Below are 28000 nucleotides of genomic sequence, written 5' to 3' on the forward strand. Positions count from 1 at the left end.
GTTCAGGTTCACACCATGGAGTCAATGTTATGGTTTATTTAAACATAAATGCAGCCTCTTAAAAAGAAACTCAACCTCCCCCCCCCGAGTCTGACCTTTGCCTCTGCTGGAAAGGTCCTGGGAAAAGCTGAATTTAAAAAAACCAAAACAACAAAACAAACAAAAACAGAAAAAAAAAAAGGCACTTAAAAATGGTCTCCAAAGGAAAAGGATTTTGCCAGCCATGAGGAGGAGCTGGATGGTCACTTAAAGGTGGTCTCCAGAGCTTGACTTCACAGGTGAAGCACAGCAAGACAACCAGACAGACAGACAGGCATCCCTTCCTCTGCCTGGGCAGAGGTGACCACTGCCCCCACCAGGAGGGTGAGATGTTTCCTCTCCCCTTCTCTTGCTGCTGTGTTTCCTGGGATGAGTGATCCACGAGCTTCCAAGGACCCCCATGAAGCCCACAGGCAGCAATCACATCCCCCACCCCCAGAGGAACATGAAGCCACCTAGAACAAGACCAAGGTGTGATGTGTGTGTGTGTGTAGGGAAACAAAAAGCTCACAGGTAGAAGATGCTGCAGGTTAAAAGCCAGCTTTGGACTCTCCAGGGTGAGTTTTTGCAGTGATGAGCAGAAAGGGTTAAATAAAAGATTCAGCCAAACCTTTTCCCTCCCCAAGCCCAGGAAACTACAGCATAGTCCAGAAAGTGGCAACTTTGGAGCAGTCTTTCCAAGCCAACTTTTCACCATGAAAAGGTGAGGAACACAAGACCTGGTGGGGGGGGGAGGTTCAAACCACTGCACCAGAAAAGCTGCAGGGGCAAGAGCTTGGCTGGCTGCCCTGCCCCACCTTCCAACCATCTTCTGAAGCTCCAAGAGGTGGGAACATGCCCATGGAAACACATGCAAAGCCTTCAAGAGCTCAGCCAGGAGTTGGGGGGGGAGGGGAATGATGAGTGTCACCCAAAGCAGAAGAAGGGCTTGGCTGTTGCTCTGCAGTGTCCTCTGTTAAGATACATCTTGAGAACATCATGAATTTGCCACGGGTAAGCAGGGACATTCATTAGGCTCCCCAGTGAAGTGGTGAGCACGTGCTGGGGCCCAGTTTGATGGCTGGATGTTCTGGATTAGTCCCAGAGGGAGTACACCTTGTTTTTTTTTAATGAGTAGAGATCCATAAATAAAAAGTGGGGTTTCCAAGAACTGAAGCATTTCTAGAAAGGCATCTCTGTATTTGCTAAGTAAGGCGCTGAGCAGGTTCCTCCACGTTCTTAGCAAGACCATCCATGGTCTCCATAAATAGGGGTGAGGGGGGTTAGGGGTGGGAAGGGGCTTCTTGAACTTCAGTGTGTCTTGGGGCAGAGAAGCATGAGATGGTCTCATTTTAGTCGCTCAACGAGTCCCTGTGTCAGTCCAAGGTGCAAAAGCTGAGATCTGGAGAGAGCTGCTAGGTGAGGGAAATACTCCAGGAGCTTCTCCCAGGACAGTTCCAGCAGGCTGGGAACCACCAGCCACATTTTAAACAAAGAGCCAGTCCTTTTGTTTTCTTGGATGTTGACCACCCCTCCGTGGACGTACATGCAGCCAGCCTGGGTGGGAAAAGGGGGAGAGGGGAAGTTACACGGGGGCAAGGACCAAGCTGGAACAACCAGAAGGTGCTGAGGAGAGAGACATGACCAGGAAAACCAGGATTTGACTCTCTGGGAGTCCCAGCTGGAGAATCAGAGGCCTCATATAACCTTTGTGTGCCAGGCATCTCAGGCTCCTCTCACAGCCCAGAGGAGGAATCTGTGCTGCTGGAGGACGTCCCCTCATCATGAAACACCCACCTGGTGGCTTGGGGTGCTTTGCTCTGTATTTTAGGTGAATTCTACCCCAAGAAATCAATTTGAGGAGTGGGGCAAAGTGTTAATAAATCAGCAGAGAACCACAGTCAGCTTTCAGCTAAAAAAGAATGTTATTTCTTTTTTTTAAAGAAGCTAAAACCAGCACCCCCCCCGAGACATGCTGTGTCCCCTCTGCTGCCTCAGCACAACCCTGCTCCAGGAATGACATGAGCAGGAGAGACAGGGACAGCTCAGCTGCTGTCCTGCTTTGAGAGGGACATTTCTTGAGGAAATAGGGAAAGAAGAGACACTCCTGCTGTCCAGAAACCCACCTGCAGTCATGGAGCTGCCTGGGAAACAGGCCTAGAGCTTCCCAGAGCCAGATGCATTTATAACCAGCTCCAAACGAGGTGACAACTGCTCTTAGAACAAAAAAAACACCAAACCACCCCATTTCTGCCCTCACAGGCTGCCTAAGGTGACAATCAGCTGAGGCCACAGCAAACTGCATTTCTTGCTGCTTGTCAATCACAGGTCTCCAAGCTTCTAGTTTTGGTAAAAGCTCTAGGAATGCCAACCTTCCCATTGGCAGTGGTTTCCAAAGAGGGCTGCTCACCTGCTGGTCTTTCAACCCAAGCTAAAACCAGTTTAATTTTTTGGGGGGAGATTTGTATTTTTTGGTCTTTTGCAGACAGGAATTGCTGTTCACACATGCAGTTTCTCCTTGGAACTGATGCAGTTTCCACATGGCTGCTCTGAGAAAGCAGAACATCCTGAGTTGTTACCCTCCCTCCCAACAGCTGAAGGAGTCAAAGGTGTCACTGCAGTGACCTCACACCAGCCTTCAGCCTCCCTCAAGACACCTCCAGCCAGTGGAGGTCACCTCCTGGGGTCACATCAGCTTTATCTGCAGCCCACACAAACTTGACAGAGTGCTTGGATGAGTGGCCTGAACTTCAGCTAGGTGGGAAAGAAATGAGTCACTTACTGGTGTGACTGCAGCACAGTGGAAATACACTGGTTCTGGCATGGCAGCTGGGAGCTTGACCCACTGGAAAGTTTGGAGATTCAGCTTCCAAACGTCTCCCAGAATGACTTCTCCATTGTAGCCTCCACAAACAAACACATCTGAAAGAGAGGAACCCCAGGGTGCCTAGAGTCCCAGCCACCTGCATTCAGCACCTGCAGAACGTGTGGTGGCTGAAGGCAAGGAGGACCTTGGCAGAACAGTTGTAGGATCAAGGCTTCTCCTGCCTCAACAGGAGCTCCTGGGACCTCCTTGTGGGGAAGGAGCCACCTTCTCTCCCCCCACGTGAGACTAAACAAAATGCCTTCCAAGCCAGCAAAACAAAGAGTGCTGCCCTTTGGCTGATTTAGCCAAACTGGAACAGGCCCCTGTTCCACCAGATGAATCCAAAACAAGAACATAAGGGTTATGGTGAACAGCAGCAAAAGAGACAGAAGGTTACAGACTGTCTCTGGAAGAGTAAGAACCTGGCCAATGCTAATTGACTAATTTGAACAGTGATACCTAATTTGAACAGTGATCTCTGATCTATAAAAACAGGGCAGGTTTTGCAGTTGCTGTGCTCTGTCTGGAACCTGGAGGGGACCTGCTGCAGCACCAGGAGCCACCTGGAACCTGGAGATGACCCTGCTGCAGCACCAGGAGCCACCTGGAACCTGGAGATGACCCTGCTGCAGCACCAGGAGCCACCTGGAACCTGGAGGGGACCTGCTGCTGCACCAGGAGCCACCTGGAACCTGGACATGACCCTGCTGCAGCACCAGGAGCCACCTGGAACCTGGAGGGGACCTGCTGCTGCACCAGGAGCCACCTGGAACCTGGAGAATACCCTGCTGCAGCACCAGGAGCCAGGTAACAAAGCCACACACCCTCTCCCTTAAATTCCCTGCTGGGCTCAACTCCAGCCCTTTTACTCCATCGATTCTACTACACCTCTCCCTCAGAGTGGACATTTACTAAGGGCACAGTGCTTTTCAATTCTTTCCCTGAGATACAGATCAGCCAAGCTCTGCTGAACCTTGGTTCCTCAGCTTCTGTTCACAGAATCACAGAATGTCTGGAGTTGGAAGGGACCTTAAAGATCATCCAGTTCCAACCCCCCTGCATGGGCAGGGACACCTCCCACCAGCCCAGGCTGCTCAGAGCCCCATCCAACCTGCCCTTCAACACCTCCAGGGATAACCCTTCCTAAGGTTAACCCTTCATAAACTGGTTAATTCATGACCTGAACACTGGTCTCAGCAGCAGTCTGTGGGCACGGCGAGGGCGACGTTTCTAGTCTCTGCTCTGAGATTTGGTCCCGCAGGGATTGATCCCCCCTGCCTGTGCCCTCGGGCCCTTCCAAAGCCCTCTCAGTCTCATAAAGAGAGGAAAGTCACAGAGGCAACCTCCTGTCCTCTGGTGGTCTGTTGCTAACACCATCAGACCATGACACTCCCACATCAGTCCCAGCACAGAGCTCATTGTCACGGAGGCCACGATAGAACCACAGGATGGTTGGGATTGGAAGGGACCTTAAAGCTCATCCAGTTCCAACCCCCCTGCATGGGCAGGGACACCTCCCACCAGCCCAGGCTGCTCCAAGCCACATCCAACCTGCCCTTCAATACTGCCAGGGATGGGGAAGCCACAACTTCCCTGGGCAACCTGGGCCAGGCTCTCAGCACCCTTATGGTAAAACATCTCTTCCTTATGTTCATCCCAAACCTTCCCTCTGTTTAAAACCACTGCCCCTTGTCCTGTCACTACAGGCCTTGGTTAAAAGTCTCTCTCCAACTTTCTTAGCAGCCACTTTTATAGACTGAAAGGCCACAATAAGGTCTCCCTGGAGCCTTCTCTTCTCCAGGCTGAACACCCCAACTCTCCCAGCCTGTCTCCAGAGCAGAGCTGCTCCAGCCCTCCCATCATCTCCGTGGCTCCTCTGGCCTCTCTCCACCAGCTCCGTGTCCTTCCTGTGTTGGGGACCCCAGAGGTGGCCCCAGCCCTGCAGGGGGGTCTCAGCAGAGCAGAGCAGAGGGGACAATCCCCTCCCTGGCCCTGCTGGTCACTCTGCTAGTGCCAGCCCAGGACACACAGGGTGGTTTCTGGGCTCCAGCACACGATGCTGGCTCCTGTTGAGCTTCTCCTCACCCAACACCCCCAAGTCCTTCTCCTCAGGGCTGCTTTCCATCCATTCTCCTCCCAGCCTGGATCTGTGCTTGGGATTGCCCCCACCCATGGGGAGGACCTTGCACTTGGCTTTGCTGAACTTCTTGCAGCTTGCATGAGCCCACCTCTCCAGCCCATCCAGGTCCCTCTGGCCCTCACTCTACTGGAGAATGGAAAACTCTGCTGCTGCCTCCTGATCCACCCCATAGGAGCACCTCTGATTTACACCACCACAAAAAGGATGAGCTACCAAAGAAATCCCCGAGCAATCTGGTCTCTGAAGAACTTGGCTCCCAGGCCTTGGCCCCATTTTGCTTTTCAGAGTGGGCTGTGAAGCCAGGAGGTCCATCACCCTGTTCATTACCCTCCAACCAGCAAGTCACAAAGTACCATGGAGACTCGTGGCTAAAATATCTGATATTTGACACTGAAGTGCCCACATATCCAAAGCAGATTTAAAATGCTGCAGAATTCCAGACAGCAACAACAACAACACTGTGCAGCTGCAGAACCACATTCCCCTACAGAAGCAAGATCCCTCATGTGAAAAAAATGGTGCCAGCTGGGCAGCTTAAGGCCTGTTAACCAGAATAAAATCCTCTTCCAAAAAAGACACACGTGCCCTGCAGTTCACTCCAACGTTGTGTTGGAGGCCACAGCTCCCAGGCTGGAAGAATGGGCTCAGCATTGCTAGGTTGTACCAGATACACCCATTTTCAAGAGGCAGATCTTACCATTTTTAATCTGGACACAGCTGTGGCACCTTCTGGCTGCTGGGAAACCTGAGGAGAATTAAAAAATGTATTAACTGCAGTTGCCTTAAAGTGCTTGGGCAAGTGGTGATTATATCTCAACATATCATCATGGATAAAAGTAGGGTTTTTTCATTTATAAGGGGATTCTGATTTCCTACAATCATAGATATAATATCTCTAATTTAGCAACCAGCTGTTGCAGGAGGTTTGACTCCTACTTGCACTGCAGAGAGGGAAGAAATGTGCTGGATTCTCATTCCTCACATACTCCACCTCTCACCTCTGGCTTGGTGAAATAACAGTCATAGAATCCCAGACTGGTCTGGGTTGGAAGGGACCCTAAAGATCATCCAGTTCCAACCCCCTGCATGGGCAGGGACACCTCCCACCATTCCAGGCTGCTCCAAGCCCCATCCAACCTGCCCTTCAACACTGCCAGGGATGGGGCAGCCACAGCTTCTCTGGGCAACCTGGGCCAGGCTCTCCCCACCCTCACAGCCCAGAATTTCTCCCTCACATCTCAGCTCCAGCTCCCTCTGCCAGCTGGAAACCCTTCCCCCTGCTCCCATCCCTCCCTGCCCTTGTCCCAAGCCCCTCCCCAGCTTTCCTGGAGCCCCTTCAGGCCCTGGAAGGTGCTCTCAGGTCTCCCTGGAGCCTTCTCTTCTCCAGGCTCAACACCCCAACTCTCCCAGCCTGTCTCCAGACTAGAGCTGCTCCAGCCCTCCCAGCATCTCTCCAAGAGCTCCATGTCCCTTCTTGTGTTGGGGACCCCAGAACCTGACCCAGTACTCCAGATGGGGTCTCAGGAGAGCCAAATAAACAGGGAGCAGCAGCCAAGCTGCTACCCAGGCCAGCAAGAGGTCCCTCAGAGGGCACAGAGATTATCTGTATCTTCTTCTGGGAGGAGAACCAGCCACTATCTTTCCTACCCAGGGAGGGAGAGAAACCAAACAGCTAAATATGCTTCAGATGGGTTGGTCCTCACTGCTGAAGCTCTAAAGAAGCAGGACCTTGAAACACATACTGCACGAGGTGACAAAAAATGCTTTCAGCCTGCCAGCAAACTGCATCTTCAAGCATCTCTGGCCCCTCTATGGGAAATTTACAGGGGAAATTCCAAACTCACCAACTTTTTCATGAGGTTTTGTGGTGATTTCCTCCCAGGTGTTGGTTTCCAGGTTGTAGGCATGGATCTGAAGGGACAAACAGGAGCACTTAGTTCCTCCTGGCTCTCCCAGCACTACCATGATGCAGTTGGAGGCCCTGACCCAGGGAGCCACTATAAATAACACCTCCTTCTCATTAAGTGTAAAACCAAAAATAGATCATCACAGACAGTGACTAATCAGGTATAAAATCACCTTCCAAGTGTAGCATCAGCTTACTGAAGCTTTCAGCTCAGGCCTTGCTATTTGAGCCCCACAGCTGAAGACAAAGAATATTGCTTTGAACAAAACCTGAACTAATTAAACCCCACACCCTCCAGTTCCCAAAAGTGTCTAGAAAGACTCAACTGATGCTGCACATCAGGAGAGAAGAAATGCAGGGAAAGGAGAGAGAAAAAGTCATGTTAACTGCTTTAACTGTTTCAACTTGTTTTTGGAAGTGGAGCACTATTTAGTCTCCTCTTTTATCATTTCAGCATTCAAGAGGAATTCACTCTTCCCTCCTCAAATTGTACTGGAGAAAAACATTTACCACAAGGAAGGGAATTAAAGCAGGTGATGAAGGGAGAAGGCAAGAAAGGAGTCACTGTCCAAACACCTGAATTGGGTGGCAAAGAATTCCTCCCTTTTGGCACTTTCCTGTTTTGGCACAAATAGAGCATTTGGAAAAGTGTTTTGAGATGAGAATCTTTGAGAACAGGAATGAAGCTGTTCTGCAGAGCAGTGTGGACACTGGGTACCACAGAGACATCATCTCTGGGTCAACAGGACATGTTTTACAGGAACAGAACAATCTGCTCCTCGTTATCTGGGGTTTTTACCAAGTTTTTCAGGCAAGGCCAGATGAAGAGACTGTGCTGGTTCTGCTTCACTCCTGAACCTCCCCTCTCCAGGCAGGCACTCAAGGTTTGTGATCATCTTACCTTATCTAAGGAGTAGGCTGTCCAGGAAGTTCCACCTCCCAAGATATAAATCCGCTGACCATCGTGTGCGATCTCGTGCCTGTACCTGGAGGTGCAAAGAAGGGACATTCAGCAGCACAAGGAATTAGTGCAAGTGAGAAACAGCAAAACCTACTGGGAAACACGCTCAAGTTTGAGGGGCTGAAGCAGCCAGCCCAAGTCTGGCTATGCTGCATCAGTCCCTCAGGTTGGGAGCTTTCAGAAGACGTGGAAGTTTTTGGGAGACATGTCCTGAGAGCAGAGCACCAGGGAACTTCAGGTCAGTGATTATGGAGCACCATGCTGGCCCTCAGCACTCCATCCCCTCCTCTCACTGAGATGGTCACTGGTGGATCTCCAAACCCTCCTTCCTCCATGCCACGCTACAGAATAGGACAAGAATGAACTGGAGCATCTTCTCACTCCTCAGCACTCACCAGCTGGCCCAGTCTGGCTCAGAGCAGATCAGTGTCCTGGCAAAGGCTTCACAGCCCATCCTGACATCCCTCAGTGTGCCAGACTGCTGGAGCACCAGCTCTGCAAGGTTCACAGCCAAAAGCCCTGCCCTAAGAGTGCCCAGAAGTCTGCTCATGTTGTCTCATCTTCTCAGTGCCAGTAAAGGTGGTGACACCCCAGTGGAAAAGCTCCCCAGGGCTGTCCCAGCATCTCACCTCTCTTCTGGCATGTCACAGGACATATTGTTTGGTCTCAGCTGGATCCACTCTCTAGTGTTGAGGTCGAGCTTATGTAGGTCAGTACTGTAAATGTAACCAGTTGTTCCTCCAAACACGTAGAGACAACCATTGATGATGGCCATGGCCTGGAAGGGAGCAGAGAAACCAGTTAGCAAGGACACGTGGACACCAGTGTCTGAAAGAGAAAGAACTCCTGCCCTCCCAAAGCAAGACACCACTTGCAAAGCCCTGCCTGCAAAGGAAGAAGTGACATGTTCAAGAGGAACAGGGAGGGCAAACAAGGATGATGGGCAAAAGATGGGGAGGGATGTGTCTGTAGGAATGGAAAGTAACCCCGTGGTCACAAGGTGAGGACCCAGAAGTGGAGCTGCTGAGTTTCAGGCACCAGCCAAGACAGATCTGTGCAGCAGGGGCTCCCAGGAGCTAAAATCAAAGCACAGGTGACCCTGAATCTCTTCCACACTGACCTTTTACAGCTACTGATATGGAGAATCTTACAGACCAGGTATCAGCCCACCAGCAGCATGGAGAGTAACACAGAAAGCCCCAAACACAGCAGAGAATTCAGACTAAACAACACAGGCAGCCTCTACAATTCCAAAACACATGGACTATCAGCCTTCTGAAGCTGCAAAGGTGGTGCAGGCACCATTCCCAAGGTGGATACAGAGATGGAAGCTCCTTCTGCTCCCAACTGCCTGTTTGCCAAAGGCCAGCTCGAGCTGAACAGGGCAAGGAGTAGACAACTTGCCTTCCCTCAAGTGTCTGGAGCACATCCAAGTGAGAAATGAGTTGGGTTATGTACCACAAGCACATTGGCAGTACAACTGTGTGCCTCTCTGACTAGAATTTTAACTTGTATATACATGCACAGAGGACATTTTACACAAATTAATCACATTAAACTAATCACACTGAATTTCTGAGTTATTTTCTAGCAAATCTAGTGGTTTTTTGTCCACCATGTTCACTCATGACATGGTGGACAGTTTAAAAGTTGTTATTCTGATATAAATAGGAGCTACCAAGCACTATTTTCATTTACAGTTTGGGGTTTTAAAGGCTTTGAGGAGACTAGAGAGCAACTCCAGAAACTACCAAATACTTCTTATATCAGACATACTTTTACATTCAGCTGCATCTGACTTTTCTAACTCAAAAAAACCTTTTCCTTTCCCCAACATAAGGACTTGGAGCTCCTGGCCAGAGGAGGCCATGGAGATGATGGGAGGGCTGGAGCAGCTCTGCTCTGGAGACAGGCTGGGAGAGTTGGGGTGTTCAGCCTGGAGAAGAGAAGGCTCCAGGGAGACCTTAGAGCACTTTCCAGTGCCTGAAGGGGCTCCAGGAAAGCTGGGGAGGGGCTTGGGACAAGGGTAGGGAGGGATGGAATGAGGGGAAATGGATTAAAACTGGGAGAGGGGAGATTTATGTTAAGACCTTAGGAGAAAATTCTTCACTATAGGAGTGGTGAGACCCTGGCCCAGGCTGCCCAGAGAAGCTGTGGCTGCCCCATCCCTGGCAGTGTTGAAGGGCAGGTTGGATGGGGCTTGGAGCAGCCTAGAATGGTGGGAGGTGTCCCTGCCCATGCAGGGGGGTTGGAACTGGATCTTTATGGCCCCTTCCAACCCAAACCAGCCTGTGATTCTACGACATCTCCAAGAACCAAGACTGTTCTGCCTCTATGAGTGATACCTGCCTTCCCTTACACGTCTGTACACAGACAAACACCCCCAGTTACCAGCAGAGCAGAGACCTCAGTGCTCTGGCCCCTTTCCAGTGACACAGCCCTCAAGAAGGGCCTCCTTCCTACCTGGCCGTAGATCCGATTGGGTTTCTTTCCCCGGCAGCTGAGCAGAGCCCACCTCTTGTACTTGACGTTGCAGACGTGGACGTCGTTGCCATTGCTCTCCCCAAAGGGGATCCCAGTGCCCCCAAACACCAGGAGGTTGTTGCCATGCAACACAACTAGGAGAGAGAGAGGCAGAGCAGAGATGCTTGTTGCTGTCAGATGCAGGAAAAACACAGTAATTCTCTGCTCTGGAGGCAGCAGCGCCCAGGTGGCCGAGAGGGGCAATGTCATCCTGGCCTGCAGGAGGAAGAGTGTGGCCAGCAGAGCCACGAGGTGATCTTACCCCTGTGCTGGGCACTGGGGAAGGGACACCTGGAATCCTGGGGTCAGGGCTGGGCCCCTCAGGACAAGAAGGACATGGAGGGGCTGGAGCGTGTCCAGGGAAGGGCTCCGGAGCTGGGGAAGGGGCTGGAGCTGAAGGAGAAGGGGCTGGAGAACTTGTGAGGAGCAGCTGAGGGAGCTGGGGGTGTTGAGCCTGCAGCAAAGGAGGCTGAGGGGAGACCTGCTGGCTCTGCAGCTGCCTGAGAGGAGGTTGGAGCCAGGGGGGTCGGGCTCTGCTCCCCAGGAACAAGCGACAGGACCAGAGGGAACGGCCTCAAGTTGTGCCAGGGGAGGCTGAGGTTGGATCTGGGGAACAATTCCTTCCTGGCAAGGGTTGTCAGGGCCTGGCCCAGGCTGCCCAGGGCAGGGGGGGAGTCCCCATCCCTGGAGGGATTTAAGAATCATATAGACATAATAATCAGGGATATGGTTTAGGACTTGTCAGTGTTAGGTTGAAGGTTGACTCCATGACCTTTAAGGTCTCTTCCAACCAAAGTGATGCTGTGATTCACTGGGCAGCCAGTGCTCAGTATTGTCCAAATACCCTCCAACTCACACTCTGCACTGATGGCTTTGAAATGCTCTAGAAGAGAAGGCAGAGAAGCTAAAACCATGGTAACCAAAGGCCTCCTTATAAAAAAAAGGGTAGTGAACGCAGAGATCTATTTTTGGATGCCTGGAGATGTCTGATTGCCCTGAGTACCCAGCTGCTGCAAACACAACTATCAAGGTGAATACCTGAGGACCACCTCTTGCACCTGGGATTTGTTCTTTCCCTCTGCCTCAACTGGATCAAAAGGGGAAAGAAAAATCCTAAATCCAACCCAAACTCCAGGCTTACTCGCAGAAAAGTTGGAAACAGGATCCAGACTTCTCAGTTTTGCCTGGTTTTGCATTCCACCAGGGACATGGATTAAAATAGGCTCCATATAAACTGGGCCTCCCAGTTCCAGAAGGACAAGGAACTACTGGAGAGAGTTTAGCACAGGCCACAGAGATGCTGGGGGGACTGGAGCATCTGCCTGTGAGGGAAGGCTGGGAGAGCTGGGGCTGCTCAGCCTGGAGAGGAGGAGGCTGAGGGGGGATCTGATCAGTGCTGATCAATATCTACAGGGGATGTCAGGAGGTTGGGGTCAGAGTCTGCTCAGGGGTGTCCAGGTACAGGACAAGGGGCACAAACTGGAGCACAGGAGGTGTAACATGAATATGAGAAAATACTTCTTTACTCTGAGGGGGACAGATATGGGAGAGGCTGCCCAGGGAGGTGGTGGAGTCTCCATCCCTGGAGACATTTCCAAACCCACCTGGGACGTGTTCCTGTGGGATCTGCTCTAGGTGATCCTGCTCTAGCAGGGGGGGTTGGACTAGATGATCTCCAGAGGTCCCTCCCAATCTTGATGACTCTTATGACTCTACAGATTCAGGAGAGAGCAGGTGGGAACTGCATTCCCATACGTACGTGACATGGAGGCCAGCTCCCTGGGCATGTAGCCTTCAGTGCCCATCTGATGCCAGGTGTCTGTAGCAAAGTTGTACCTCCAGAGCTCCCTGAAGAGGGGATAGTCTTCATTCTCGGGCCCGCCAGACTCGTCGTAGTCGGGATTGTAGCCCCCAAACACATACAAGTTGGCACTATCTGCAACACAACGGTGGCCACTTCTTGCTGGTGGAGATCTGTGGCCTGGAGCAAAAGGAGAAAGTCAAACAGCTTCAGTGAAATGGCAGCAGAGGAGCTTGTGACTGAAGGGCAGGACTGCACCTGCTGTGGTGGTCCTCCAACAGGAGAGGATGGATTTTAGCCACAGGGGAGCTGTGTGCAGCCAGGAGGAGACAGCTCTGTAGGACAGATCCACTTCTCCAAGCAGGAATGTGGAGAGCCTCTGCCTGTCACCATCTCATTCATGTCCACTTGAGCCCCTGGACCACACCTGCCTAAGAAGACCTGCCTGCAGGTTGATGCCAGGTCACTCCCATGACAATCTTTCCATGTGGCAATGCTTCCATAAAAGCCATTTCTGAGGTATTTCACCAACTCCCCCTTCTGTCATTCCATATGGCACATTTCACTCAGGAAACAGTTCCAAAATATTTATATTTAAAGCTGCTCAATGGGAATGAAGGAGAAAAGAAATTATTGCTCTCCCTCTTACACAAACCTTCTCTCTGTTTCTTCTCTTTTGCTCTCCAGGCACCTTGTATTTCAAGAAGACATTTTCCCCTTGGACACCACTGGACTTCCTAATTATGGGGGTTGGGACTAGATGATCTTTAAGGCCCTTTCCAACCCAAACCATTCTATGGATCTATGAAGTAACGTGGGTCTGATGCAGCGAGTCAGATCTGCTCAGGGAAAGGCATCTGCACTGGGAGGAGACAACAGACAAAAACAGTAGTAGTAGAATGTACAAAAATACCAACTCAGCCCAGGGAAGTCTCACCAGGAATATTCTTGATGTGCAACAGCATTTGAAGTCTCAGCAGAGAAGTGATCAAAAAGCAACTCTGACCTTGCTCGGACCTCCTGGAGAGAGGCCAGAGGAGGCCCTGGAGATGATGGGAGGGCTGGAGCAGCTCTGCTCTGGAGACAGGCTGAGAGAGTTGGGGTGTTTAGCCTGGAGAGGAGAAGGCTCCAGGGAGACCTGAGAGCACCTTCCAGTGCCTGAAGGGGCTCCAGGAAAGCTGGGGAGGGGCTTGGGACAAGGGCAGGGAGGGATGGGAGCAGGGGGAAGGGTTTCCAGCTGGCAGAGGGAGCTGGAGCTGAGATGTGAGGGAGAAATTCTGGGCTGTGAGGGTGGGGAGAGCCTGGCCCAGGTTGCCCAGGGAAGCTGTGGCTGCCCCATCCCTGGCAGTGTTGAAGGGCAGGTTGGATGGGGCTTGGAGCAGCCTGGGCTGGTGGGAGGTGTCCCTGCTCATAGAAGAGGAGTTGGACTAGATGATCTTTATGGCCCCTTCCAACCCAAGCCATTCTGTGATTCCAAAACATCAAGGTGTCACCATCACTCCCTTGAGCACATCCTCACCTTGTTGCCCCTTAAGCTTCAGTTCAGGTGGCAATAAAGAGCAAACAAAAAAAATAATTAGAAGATTCTTCAAGACCCTTCACCCAAACAAACCAGAGACCTTCACCACCCCTCTGCTCTCACAGCTCTTTCAGGGACTTTTAGGATGGAACAGAACCCAGTGAAGCATCTAATTAGAACTCATCATGCTTTCTTCTCAGAGCCTGTCACAATTATCAGCAGTGAATCAGAGGAGCAGAGCAATAACAAATGAGGCAGCAAACATCTTTCCTACAGGAAAGGTGAAATAAATTATTTGTCCAGACTGAATAATGAGTTTTAACTCAGCACAAGCAGCTGTGCTTAATCACACTCCCCATTTGCTGCTGCTTTAGGCTCCAACTCTTGTTCAAAATTAAGCTGCTCTACAGGGTTCAGACAAAATCCTTGTGGCTGAGTTTGGACAGATCTGGGTTGTTTCCAGCAATAATTGCATCTTGCAGCAATCCCCACTTAGAAAGCTCAGAAGCACTGGCTGAAAAGGAGGGGAATAAATGTAAGGAATTTATGGAAACGTCTGTAGTCACTGGCCTGGTGACCGAGAGAGCTCAGTGCCACCAGGCAGCCAGTGGGCATGAGGGGTGGATATTCCATGTACTAATAGAATCATGGAATGGTTTGGGTTGGAAGGGACCTTCAAGATCATCCAGTTCCAACCCTCCTGCCATGGGCAGGGACACCTCCCACCATTCCAGGCTGCTCCAAGCCCCATCCAACCTGCCCTTCAACACTGCCAGGGATGGGGCAGCCACAGCTTCTCTGTGGCCAGAGTCTCATCACCCTCACAGAGAAGAATTTCTTCCCAATATCTCACCTAAATCTCCTCTCCTCCAGTTTTAACCCATTCCCCATTGTCCTCTCACTAGTTACTGGCCTCATTGCTGGACTAAACTGTTAAATATTATGTGCTTCAGAGGTGATTCAAAAAGGGAAAAAGAAATATCCATCCCTCTGGGCTTTTTACTTTAAACTCTGAAATTATCCAAAGGGATGGATTCATTTTCAAGTGCACACCCTGACAACAAAGGCATTTACCATCAGGGTATCCGTTCAGACTTCTAGTCAGAGATGTTTTGAGAGAACAATTCATCTGATCCTGAGTATCTGCAAACAAAACCCTGCTTGAGAAGTGCCCTTCTCTGCAGCCTAGAGGAGATACCCTAGCCAAGGGCCCACGTGTCTGTGCTTGGCCAAAGGGAGCTCATCCTCCTTGTTTCTTCTCTGTTTGCCTTGAAGGTCTCCAAAAAGATGACCTGAAACAGGAGCTTAATGCCAACTAAGACTGGGAACACTGATGCACACATTTGGTGGGGGAGTGAGGATTTAATTCAATCACCCAGTGAATTCAAAAGGTGTTAAGGAATTAGGAGTTCAAATATCACATTAACTGTAGATCCTGTTTCCCTCCAGTTATAACACTTGCTGTGAGAATTTTCCAGAGGGAAGAGAGGAGAATAAGGTTGAGTTTTACACAAAGACAAGAGAGTAAAAGGCATAATTCAAAGGAAATAAATTAAGAACACAACCAAGGAACACTTCTCTGCCATTCACCTCTCAAAATTAAAAAGGGAAGCCACCTGACTTTGCCATAAAGCTCCAGAAGAGGGAAGTTTCAACAAAAAGGGATCAATGGTTGATGAATCCAAGTCCTTGAGGCAGTAAGGTGGGTACATGAAGCCCATACACAGCCCAGCTGGTTTCACCTCTTTGCTTTTACCCAGAGATCCATCTGCATCTTTAAAATATCTTTTCAGGGGATTTTTCAGGACACAGAAAGGGCATAAGAAGCCAGAGCTGGTGTCAAACAGATACCTGCAAGTACCCAACTGAGATGGTCTGGAAGGACCCACCTTCCCAAGCAGCCATTCCTGATGCAAACCACATCTGCTGCTCATTCCCTGTCTACTCCCACTGTTCTCACTCACAGCCCAGGGGGCTGTACAACAGGAACACATCTATTCATTAACCACGCACTCAGTGACTGCCCTCTGCCTGCAGCTCCAGATCCTCACAGCACAGCTAGCAGGAGAAATTATGCCTTTTCCCAGTCATATGTTCATAGAATCATAGAATCACAGGGGTTGGAAAGGACCTCTGAAGATCATCACATCCAACCCTCCTGCCAGAGCAGAATCACCCAGGACAGATCACACAGGAACGTGTCCAGATGGGTCTTGAAAGTCTCCAGAGAAAGAGACTCCACAACCTCCCTGAGCAGCCTGTCCCAGGGCTCTGACACCCTCACAGGAAAGAAGTTTCTCCTCAAGTTGAGGTGGAACCTCCTGTGTTGTCACTTGGTGCTGTTTCCCCTTGTCCTACCACAGGGCACCACAGAAAAGAGACTGGCCCATTCTTGACATCCACCCTTCAGATATTTAGACGTTAATCAGGCCCCCTCTCAGTCTTCTCAAGACTAAACAGCCCCAGCTCTCCCAGCCTTTCCTCATCAGACGGATGCTCCAGTCCCTTCATCATCCTTATAGCCTCTGTTGGACTCTTTCCACTATATCCCTGTCCCTCTTGAACTGGGGAGCCCAGAACTGGACACAGTACTCCAAATGTGGTCTTACAAGGGCAGAGTAGTAGAAGGGGAAGAGAACCTCCCTTGACCTGCTGGCCACACTGTTCTTAATACATCCCAAGATACTACTGGCCACAAGGGCACATTTCTGTCCCATGGAGAACTTGTTGTCCACCAGAACCCCAAGGTCCTTCTCCATGGGGCTGCTTTCTAGCAGGTCAACCCCTAATCTAGATTGGTGCATGGTGTTTTTTCTCCCCAGGTGCAGGACTCTACACTTACTCCTGTTGAATCTCATTCACAGCTCAGCTGCTCATGGGAACCCCAGTGTCCTCAGCACCCACCTAAGCACCAAACCACAGAGGAGAGTGGCTTAAATGCTTTCTCCTGCTGTGCCTGGACTCCTAGGGAAAGGAGGGTTGGAAATGCTGACCAGAGCAAGGTTTCCAAAAGCTCAGAGACAATCCCTGTAGCTAAAAACACAAGCAACTTGATTTTGTTCTGCTTGGGAATACCAGATTTTCTGCCCTATCCAAGCAGAGCCCAGGTGCATTTGCTCAACATCCTGCTCCACACCTAAGAGCTGACTTCTCTCCCAAGGCTTCACATTCCCAGCCTACTGTTTTTGAGCTTTACTCTTCACTAACCCCTTTGTCTCATTGCTTTAGATTCTCCTGCTCACAGAGGCCCAGAGAAGATGACATATCTACCCATAAAACAGGAAAAAAATTATCCACCACATCTTCTGGGTCACCCATGCAAACACAGCTGCAAATGTGTCAATGAACTGAATGTTAAACTGAGTTAAATTGTCACCAAACTATTCCATTCAGAATTGAAATCACTTTTAATTCACTTTAGGAGAAAGTCTTACAAAGAGATTCCTCTACTTTTGTCTTTCTAAGGAAGAGACCTGAAAGAGCTGAATCTATTGAGGAGTTAATTCAGATTAGTTTCCTCAGCAGACAAGCTCTGTGCCTTGCACCTCCAAGAAAGGGCTGCACTTCCATTTAATTCTGTTTTATCAGATGATTCACATCTACTGAAATTCTTCCTCCAAGTTTGGGATCTGTTTTTTCTCCAGCACTGGTGGTGTGCAGCGAGATGATTACACCAGAGCAAACTTTACATAGTGCAGGAAGAGGGAAACAGCCAAGGGTTTGCCAAATTCCTCCTCCTGTTAGCAAAGACCACCTGTCCAAGAGCTGAACATGGCCCAGGTTAAAGAGGTGCCCACCACCAAGTGAAGCACAGCAAGGCACCATGCCCCAGGGCTGGGGCCACCTCTGGAGTCCCCAATACAAGAAGGACATGGAGCTGTTGGAGAGAGGCCAGAGGAGGCCATGGAGATGATGGGAGGGCTGGAGCAGCTCTGCTCTGGAGACAGGCTGGGAGAGTTGGGGTGTTCAGCCTGGAGAAGAGAAGGCTCCAGGGAGACCTGAGAGCACCTGCCAGTGCCTGAAGGGGCTCCAGGAAAGCTGGGGAGGGGCTTGGGACAAGGGCAGGGAGGGATGGGAGCAGGGGGAAGGGTTTCCAGCTGGCAGAGGGAGCTGGAGCTGAGATGTGAGGGAGAAATTCTGGGCTGTGAGGGTGGGGAGAGCCTGGCCCAGGTTGCCCAGGGAAGCTGTGGCTGCCCCATCCCTGGCAGTGTTGAAGGGCAGGTTGGATGGGGCTTGGAGCAGCCTGGGCTGGTGGGAGGTGTCCCTGCTCATGGAAGAGGAGTTGGATCTAAATGCCTTTTGAGGTTCCTTCCAACACAAACCAGTCTGGGATTGCATGAAAAGCTGTGAGTCACTGGGCCCTGCTATGAACTCTAGACATGGGCAGTAGCAGCACGACCCATGGAAAAGAGGTTGCAAAGCTACTCATAGAAAATGGCTTTAATATGAACAGTTTTAATTTGGAAAGCATTTGCTTTCCCAGTTTAAGACTTGAAAGGGAAGCAGGAAGGAAGGATGGGAAAGTGCAGTCACAAGAAAACTCCTTTTCCTTGGTCCCGAGGGCAGAAATGGGAACAATAACAAACAGAACTAAACTGACATATTGTGACAGTGACATAATTAAGGAAAGTCCTAATTTAGGACTAAGCCATATGATAGAAACTTGCTTGATACACACTGACCTGTTCACACCCTGTTAAATTCACCCTTTTCAAGTGATTCATTGAATGACTCCAGAGGGAGCTGCTCAGATGGCCCAGATTGACTTTGTTAAAGTGGATCCCTAATTGAACACTTCTCCTGCCAGAGGCATCATTAGAAAAAAAGGAGGCAGAATATCTGCTCCCAAGTTTCCTGATGTGAGGAGAAAACAGAGAAGCTCATTAAGATTTTAATAAATCTTTTCTTTTGGAGGAGAAAGTGGAATGATCCTGAATGGTGTCTAACTCCCTTCAAAATGTCCCTCTTACAGAGAGGATGAATCATCTTGGAATCATGGAATGGTTTGGGTTGGAAGGGACCTTAAAGACCATCCAGATCCAACCCCCCCACATGGGCAGGGACACCTTCCACTAAACCAGGTTGCTCCAAGTCCCATCCAAGACAAAGCTGAATTGCAGCTGCTGGTCCATAAATACTCTTCCTCTTCTAACATGAGCTGAAAAGTTCATTAAATTCCAACTCTGGGGCCTTGACAGCTACAGAAATCTATGGAAGGCCTGGAGAAAAAAGCAAACCAAAGCAACACAAAAATCCCTTGGCCTCAGCAGATTACCTGAGGTTACAGAGCAGCTTAAATGCTACTAGCACACCCAGAGCCACAGGACGTGCCCACAGCCATGCTCAAGTCTCCTGGATTTCTCTACTGCTTTTTAATAGGGCCAGAATAAAGTTCTGTAAGAAGAAAATCAGACTCCAAAGTACCAAGTGGTTGCATTGAATCCCAGGCAGCACCAACCTAGGGTGAGGCTTCTCCAGCAGAGCAGCACAAAGACAAGTTTTGAAGCACAAAGGGTTGTAGTTTTTTTCCATTCCATTATCCTCCCTTCCATGAGGGCAGGAAAAAAACTGCTGGGATCATCTCCCTGGCTGGGTTAAACAAGAGGGGAGTACCTGCTATTCCTGTTGCCCAGCTAACCAGCTGGTCTTTATTTTAAACAAGAGGGGGAGAAAAGGTCTAATTGGCTGAAATAGTTTCTTAAAAATAAAAATAAACAATGACAGAGTTGAATGGGATGCTGCTTTGACAGCTTGCATGAAAACTACCCCTTTTGTTATCGTGGCCTTTCTGGCAAAGAAAGGACAAATAAATATATAAAACAATGAGAGGCTTTTGGCAGAGTAAGGTTCTACCTATGGCATCAGGTTCTGCAGAATTTAATTATTCTTTTTAAGGGGATTTCCCCTAATCACTAATCATGCCTCATTACCAGTTCCCAGCAAACCAGCACAGCACTGCCCTCCTGAGTTGGCAAATCCCAAACTGCTGCCTCCCTTTCCCAATCCATCTTGGAAGGGAGAGGCCAAGGGTCTGGGCTGTCCCACCATCTGCTCAGGAAATGGTAAGCAGAAAGGGAAAGAAGAATGACAAAGAAGAATAACTCCAGGATCATTTGCCCAAGCACAGTCCCACACACAATTGCAGGTTAGGTGCAGAATGGATGGAGAGCAGCCCTGAGGAGAAGGATGTGGGGGTGTCGGGTGAGGAGAAGCTCCACATGACCCATTAATCCTGGGCTGTCACCAGCAGGGTGACCAGCAGGGCCAGGGAGGGGATTGTCCCCTCTGCTCTGCTCTGCTGAGACCCCCTGCAGGGCCAGGGCCACCTCTGGGGTCCCCAGCACAGGAAGGACACGGAGCTGTTGGAGAGAGAAATTCTGGGCTGTGAGGGTGGTGAGACCCTGGCCCAGGTTGCCCAGAGAAGCTGTGGCTGCCCCATCCCTGGCAGTGTTGAAGGGCAGGTTGGATGGAGCTTGGAGCAGCCTGGAATGGTGGGAGGTGTCCCTGCCCATGCAGGGGGTTGGAACTGGATGAGCTTTACGGTCCCTTCGAACTCTAACTGGTCTGGAATTCTATGATAATCATCCCTTGCCAGGGCTAGGCATGAGGCTGAGCAGTAGCCAAAACAATCTGCAGCTGACTAAATTATTCCTAGATCCTTTGGGAGCAAAGAAGATGAGGGAAGTGAACCTGCTAACCTCACACTCAAAAGGCAACTCTGGAAACGGAAACAGGTCAAGCTCTTCTGTCACCACAGCTACTGGAAAGAGCTTTGGCTGCAGCCACCAGAAATGGCAGGAGCAGAACTAAACTCTCCTCTTGCAAACTCTCATCCCTTCCCCAGGGGTTTCTGCCTTGGAGCTGCAACTTTGACAACTTTCCAGCTTCAGGACATCTCATTTCTAAATTCTGCCACACACTGTTGCTTGTTAAGGGTGCAAAAAAGACACTGTTGCACGGTCAGATCAGCAGATTTCAAGCTGCAGGTGTAGATTTTAAAGCTTTGCCTCTTTATTCTTCCAGCCTTAAAGGATCACTAAAGACCCCTATGAAACTGGAACAGGATGACAATGTTTGGACACTCTGCTTGCCCCATCCTGAGTCACCAAGTCACAGAAAGATCCCAAAAAGGGAGCAGTCAAAACATTTACGATTTGTTTTTCCACATCCTGTTTGTTTCTTTCAAGCTATCGTTTTTCTTGCTTGCTCATTTGGCTGCTCACAAAAAGGAAAGCACATTAGATAAAGGCAACAGGAATTGGGGAGAACCATCTATTCCCTTCAGAACACATAGGGAATGATCCTCAAAGCCAAGCATAAGAAAGGCCAATGTGAAAAGGTTTCACTCAAATCTTAAGGTCACATATGACCCCAAGAATGTGCCTTTTCCTTACAGCACATACTTTTCCCTACAGAAGAAGCAAATCCTTGTTTTTTTCTGTCCCTAACCTTCAGCAAAGAAGTTTGGCCAATCAAACCTGCTCATGTTTCTAAATCTCAAGGACCAGCAACCTTTTTGTGGCTTTTTTTTCCAACCGAGTTGCAGTTGGAAAAACCACTTTACATGTGCAGCCTATTTTTTTTAATCAAGTCTCCAAGTTCTTGACATATTTGAAAATGAGGAGATAATGGCACATAAAAGCTTACAAACCCCTACTGCTAAATGAAGTTTGCTTCAGAAGACACTAAACCCCATTTATTGAGATGATGGCAGTTCAACTCTAAGTTCAGGATGGCCAAACAAATGTTTTCAACCAACATTTCCACCCTTTTTCAAGCTATTTACTTAGAGCATTGTCCCAACCAGATTGCACAACAGGAGGTCAGGCCACCAATAAAGTAAAAAATTACCAAAATGTATTCAAATGACAATTCTCAGTGTTCATCACACCCTGTGGCAGCTGCACTGTCATCTCCAAACCTGCTCAGTGCAGCAGGCGGGAGAAAGGGCAGAACTACTGAGGTGATCCCACACTCCTGCCAAGCTGCTCTGCAAAGTTAAAGGTCAAAAGCTGCTCTACCTGTCATTCCTCAGGCAACGTTGTAGTTCCTGACAAATCTGGTGGCTTTCTGTGACAAGGTTACAGTGTTGGTGATGTGGAAAGAGCAGCTGATGTCATCTACCTGGATGTGTGCAAGCACTGATAGACTGGAGAGGTGGGTGTGGGCAAACAGCATGAAGTTCAGTAAGGCCAAGTGCAAGGTCCTGCCCATGGGTGGGGGCAATCCCAAGCACAGATCCAGGCTGGGAGGAGAATGGATGGAAAGCAGCCCTGAGGAGAAGGACTTGGGGGTGTTGGGGGAGGAGAAGCTCAACAGGAGCCAACACCATGTGCTGGAGCCCAGAAACCACCCTGTGTGTCCTGGGCTGGCACCAGCAGCAGGACCAGCAGGGCCAGGGAGGGGATTGTCTCCTCTGCTCTGCTCTGCTGAGACCCCCCTGCAGGGCTGGGGCCACCTCTGGGGTCCCCAACACAGGAAGGACATGGAGCTGGTGGAGAGAGGCCAGAGGAGCCACAGAGAAGATGGGAGGGCTGGAGCAGCTCTGCTCTGGAGCCAGGCTGGGAGAGTTGGGGTGTTCAGCCTGGAGAAGAGAAGGCTCCAGGGAGACCTGAGAGCACCTTCCAGGGCCTGAAGGGGCTCCAGGAAAGCTGGGGAGGGGCTTGGGACAAGGGCAGGGAGGGATGGGAGCAGGGGGAAGGGTTTCCAGCTGGCAGAGGGAGCTGGAGCTGAGATGTGAGGGAGAAATTCTGGGCTGTGAGGGTGGGGAGAGCCTGGCCCAGGTTGCCCAGAGAAGCTGTGGCTGCCCCATCCCTGGCAGTGTTGAAGGGCAGGTTGGATGGGGCTTGGAGCAGCCTGGGCTGGTGGTTGGAACTGGATGATCTTTAATGTCTCTTCCAACTCAAACCATTCCATGATTCTATGTTGCAGAAGGGCAGGGTGATTTTATTTTACAAAATACTTAAATAAGCTGGTTCTGGCCACTCATTCCCACCACAATCAAGCATAACCAAATAATCCAGCCAGGACCACTTATATCCAGCACAGAGGGTGAAAGGACAACAGCTGCCAAGTCCTCACTACAATTTGTGGTTGGTCTTCATTTAGGACAGACTAATTTTGGACAGGTCTCTCAACCCCTCTGGCCCCTCTGCTTAGGCAGACGTTTGCCTCCATGAAGCTCAAGGCAGCTCTCTTGTCTATTGTCTGTGTTTCCTCATTTTAAGCCTCTTAAAATTCTTCCTGTGGGACTAACAGGAAAAGGAGCAGCCCGGGTGCTGAGCTGCAACCATGTCCACCTTACCCTGCTGTCAGGGCACGGGGTCTTCTGCTCACCAGACTTGTCCCCCAATGTCCTGCTTCCTTCCATCAACCTGCCACCTTCAATCCTACTAATCCCTGTGCAGGGTCATGCCCTGTGTTACACCACAACATTAGTACCATTACTACTAGCAACAGAATTTCTATTTCAAGCACCATTTTTGGAAATACAAATTAAACAACTGCAGGATGTAAAGTCAAAAAACACAGGGTGGTTCTTGGTTCCCCTCATTTCAAAGCAACACACAGAGTGGTGGGTAGCTAAGGTGTGTGCATGGCTCCTTTTTACCACTCCTGAAGGCTTCCTAAAGATGGTATCACAATTATTTTCCCTCCCACCTGGCTTTTCAACCTCCAGAACAGCAGGTTTCACTATCTCCCTTTCCATATGTGATTTCTGAAAGACTTTTGAAGGCCGTTTAGGTGGAGGGCTGAAGTCAAAGCACTGTTAGCTCTTGGGAGAGAACAAAACAAGTCAACACTGACTTAAACTCCAGCCTTCAAAGCTTCATCTTTTTCACAGCAGCCAGACAAAATAAGTTTGTGAGGTGTGTAATGAAGAGTCCCTTCACAAACGTTTGGATAAGCAGGATGGGAACATGTCACTGAGGACAAGGTTTAAAACATGTTGGGTCATCCAGCCTCTCCAGATCACACAGCTCCCTTCCCTGCCCACACCTCAAAAAAAAACCCAACACCCAAAGGAGAGAGCAGCTGTGCCTGGGACCCCAACACCCAAACATCAGCTCTGCCCGGGGCTGAGAGAAGCTGGGAGAAGCCAGAGGATCCATTCAAGGATGCCAAATACAACCTGCCCATGAGTCTTTCAAATATCTGAGCTCTCTAAAGCAGCATTTCCAGGAGGACAATCATTCTCACATCCATCCAAGAGAGCTTTTGGGTTTGGATCCATGTCCAGAATGGGTCTGTGTCTTCACAGCCTGCTTCTCAGAGGCTTTTATTTTCAAACTTCTTTGCCACAATCACGTATTTCCCATGATTAGAACAAGAATGGGATTGTAACACCCAGAGGGGCATCCCAGAACAGGGAATAAAAGGAAGAGTCCTTAGGGGTGAACTGTCCTGACTGAGAAACCAGAGCAGAAGTGGAAAATTTTGCCCCAGAGATGTATGTTTGTACAGCACTAAAACTGAGGGTTCCTTGGGTTGTCTGGTTTTCCAAAAAATGCCAAAGGAAAATAAAGAAAGGAATTCTGGAAAATGAGAACCATAGAACAGCCCAGGTCAGGAGGGATCTGCAAAGATGGTCCAACCTTTCATGGGAAAGGGAGCTGAGATTATCCAGCACTCCCTCCAGCCACATCTTGTAACCTTCCAGTGACAGATCATGTCCCTGGGGAGGTTGTTCCAGTGATGGACATCACTGTAAAAAATGTCTTTACATCAAGATGAAACCTCTCCTGCTGCAACTTGTCCCAACTGCCCCTTGCCTTCTCCACATAGCTCCTTGTGAAGAGAGACCCGTCATCCTCTTCACAGCTGGACAACTGTGATGAGACTCCCTCCAGGCCTTCAATTCTCCAAGGAGAAGAGACTTGACTCCTCCAGCCTTCCCACATAGAGCAGGTTCTCTGGTTCTCCAGCCCTTCAACCATCTCCTTTGGACCCTCTCCAGTCTGTCCATGTCCTTCTTGACTTGTGGGGACCAGAAAAGCACCCCAGGGGTGGCCTGACAAGAGCTAAGTAGAGCAGGATGATACCATCTCTCTCTCTCTCTTAGTAAAGCCCCTGCAGATGCAGCCCAGGACCCATTTTTGGCTTCAGGCTTGTTCCCTCACACAACACAAAGGGGTTGGGATACTTGGGAGTTCTCTTTTTAAAAAATACATACAAGACTCTCCACACACAAAAAAAAACCCCAACAAACCAACTCTTCTGTGACTGGTACACTGGGAAAATTACAGCTCAAGACAAGAGCATAAATGCTGAGCATGCAAGAAGCACAAGACATATTTAGGTTTCCAGATCATTTCTATTCACTTAACCCCATGGGTCTGTTGAAAACACTGAAAAGCCTGCAATGTGGACAGAAAGATTCCCAATGAGGAGAAGCACAAACCCCACACCACATAAATACAACATTTCTGAGCCTCCCAAAGCTTACAGACACCTAAAAATAGCTCCTTCCTTTCCTTGAGCCAACACACAATTTTCCCCAGCACGAGGCAACAAAAACACAAGCAAATGGTTAGGGATTTTTTGAGCTGTTAAGCCATCAACCAGAGTGTTTTGTAGAAGCTGGTTGAGAAATGCTCTTATTGGGAAACCCTTGATAGAAACACCCTGCTTGAGGAAGCAAACAGGGCAGCACTGCCCTGGCACCAGCTCCCACCAGCTTCCCTTTGGTAACCATCTCCCTGTGCAAATTGAATTCTCCAGAGGGAAAAGGTGGCAAAATTAAAACATCACCAGCAGGTGAAAAAAAAAAAAATTTAAAAAGGGAGAATGTGTCAAAAGCAGCACCTAAATCAAAGTGTGTGCTCTTGTATTGAACCAAGAGACAGCCCAGATCTCCTCCAAGTGACAGGAACAAGAGCTCTGCAGGGAGGGATGTGGTGAACACAGCCAGAGCCAAAGCTCTTTGTGTGCTTTCATGGCAGTGATTCCTTCTAGAAATGAGGTTAAAAATAGAGAATGTGCTTTGGGGAAAGAGTCTTCAAGAATGGGGAGGGGTGGGGGGGTGAAGGAAAACCTCTTGAAAACTCTGGAAGAGAATTGGGAGGTGAGAAATGAAACCTGGTTCAAGGAAGTGGAAGAAAGGGGGGGAAAAAACATTCCTCTCTTTCTCTGTCTCAGTGGTTATGTAAGGGCTGCAGCTGGGGCTCTATAAATAGGAGGAGAACAGGTGTCAAATGGGGAGAAAACTCCAGAAATCGACTCAAATGGGATTTTTCCATCAAGTTTTTTTTTTTTCAGCAAGATCCAGAGTCAGCTCTGGGTTTGTAAAGGTTGGGCTGGAGGGCTCAGGCTGAGCTGAACAGGGGTAGTTTGACCCTGGGGCTGCAGCATCTCTGGCCCTTTGCAGGTGGCAGGATTCCAGGTTGGGATATAATCCATAGCCAAAAGTGGGATCATTCCAGCCCCGTGGAATGATGTGCTAGTGGTTTGCTCAAGCCAAGGATTCAAATTTGGGGAAGGGAAGATTATGAGCTCCTGTATTAGCAACAAAAAGAAAAAAAAAGGGCCCTCTTCCTTATCACAGGAAGGGAACACGTTGGAGAGTTTGTCCCAAAACAGAAGGTGTGGAGCCACTTGGCAGGCTCAGAGTGGTCTTGCACGAGAACTGCAGGAGTCCTGCCTGCAGGACAAGGTTTCACAGGGATGGAGACATGGATCCTGGGCTGAAAGCCCCTTCCCAGCCTCTGCTGGTGCTCCAGACATGCCACACACCAGCTCCTACACCTGAGGGGCTTCACATCCCCCCCTGAGGGGTCTGAGTGGTGGGGGCAGGGGCAGCTGGGGCAGATAAAGGATGCCCTGGGGTACCCCCTTCCTGGGTACCTAGCCCTTGAGGGCATGAGATGCTGTGGAGATAAAGAGGGGGGGAACACTCCCTCGTCCCATCACAGAATCATGGGGTGCCCCAAATCCCTCAAAGAACCATTGGGATGGGGATGATCTCCCCAGTTCTGCAATTGTGGGTTAACCTTGGAGTTGCTGAGGTGACCCCAACATCCAGGTAACCCCCCCAAATCCCAACCCTGCTAGAAGGAAGGTGGAAAAGAGGAAAAATCATCATTCCCAGGGCACAGGACTGGATTGACATCTCAGCCTGTGGTAACCTGGACCCCCCCTTCCCTGCATTCCAGAATCACCCCTCCCAGGACTGTGGAGCCCCCCACCCCAAAAACCTGACACACTGGGACTGGGCATGTGTCCCCATGGGTCAGCCCAGGCCCATCCAGGATGGGAGGGTTACTCAGGTGGGGCTGAACTCCACCAGGGACCGTGGAGTACCCTGTCACCCCCCCCCCACATACCCCCCGTGTCCATGGGGACAAACTGCTCATGGTGGGCAACAAGTCATTCCCCAAAGCACTGAGAACACCAAGCTTGGGAGGGGAAAAAATACCACAGGATGGGGGTGACCCCCTCTCAAGGTCCTCTCAGGCCATGAGGAAAGGGGAGACCACCCCCATTCACAACTCTGGGCCCCCATATCCCAGGGACCTTGGGACGGGACCATCCCGGCCCTCCCCACACCACTCCCAGGCCTTGGGGACAGGGTGACCTGAACCAGCTCCCCACGCCAGGTCCATGGGGTACTCAGAACGTCCCAGAGCCGAGGAACAGGCGGCAGGTCCCCAGCTGTGGGGTATCCATCCCCTAAAGGGCCGCGGGAAAGGGGGTGCCCTGATCCCGGACACTCTGGGGCCTGGGGGAGAGGGCCCACCCCCCATGCCGGGTCCCTGGCACCCCTCAGCTCCCTCCCGAAATGTCTCAGAGGAGCGGGGCCGGGGACTAAACCCTCCCAAAGAAACAAACACACCTGCGGGGTGCCCGTCCCCCTCCAGGCCGCGCGGGCCCGAGTCCCTGACACCCCCCGGCGCCTTGGGGACAAGGTGACACCCCCACCCCCCCCCCCCCCGCTTCACGGCGGCTCCGTGGGCTGGATCATCCCCCTCCCCCCACAGCCGGGGGGATCCCCGTCCCCTCAGAGCAGCGGGTGCCCCGATCCCGGGCGCCTCACGGGGCCTACGGGGTGACCCCCCCCCCACACCAAAAAATAAACCACCCCCCCCACTCACCCGCCGACCGCGGCCTGCCCGGCAGCTGCACGAAGCGGTTGAGGAGGCCGCCATCCAGCCCCGAGCCCTCCCGGCCGCCCTCCCGGGCCCCCTCGGCCGCCGACATGGCCCGTCCGCTCCCCCCGCAGGCCCAGCCCAGGCGGCGGCCCGCCGGGACGGCCGCCTCCCCCCCGCCC

General features: G+C 50.6%; 1 protein-coding gene across 1 annotated transcript; it reads right to left on the minus strand.

Annotated features, from left to right (window-relative positions):
- Positions 1-16: 16 nt before the first annotated feature.
- Positions 17-27962, minus strand: KLHDC10 (kelch domain containing 10). Its single transcript, XM_051612494.1, has 9 exons — positions 27825-27962; positions 12174-12395; positions 10355-10509; positions 8521-8669; positions 7832-7916; positions 6869-6935; positions 5722-5769; positions 2801-2940; positions 17-1575 (listed from the first exon to the last, which is right to left on the minus strand). Exons 1-9 carry the CDS (start codon positions 27928-27930, stop codon positions 1366-1368), a joined length of 1182 nt encoding a protein of 393 aa, XP_051468454.1. The 5' UTR covers positions 27931-27962; the 3' UTR covers positions 17-1365.
- Between the last annotated feature and the right edge of the window lie 38 nt (positions 27963-28000).

Source organism: Apus apus, chromosome 1 (assembly GCF_020740795.1).
Source record: "Apus apus isolate bApuApu2 chromosome 1, bApuApu2.pri.cur, whole genome shotgun sequence".
Lineage (NCBI taxonomy): Eukaryota > Metazoa > Chordata > Aves > Apodiformes > Apodidae > Apus > Apus apus.

Coding starts and splice junctions, on each gene's coding strand:
- KLHDC10 (XM_051612494.1), bottom strand. CDS start 27,930: ATGTCGGCGGCCGAGGGGGCCCGGGAGGGCGGCCGGGAGGGCTCGGGG. Junction 10,510..12,173: donor GGAGCTGGCCTCCATGTCAC/GTACGTATGGGA, acceptor TCTCTCTCCTAG/TTGTGTTGCATGGCAACAAC. Junction 6,936..7,831: donor CAGCCTACTCCTTAGATAAG/GTAAGATGATCA, acceptor TTGTCCCTTCAG/ATCCATGCCTACAACCTGGA.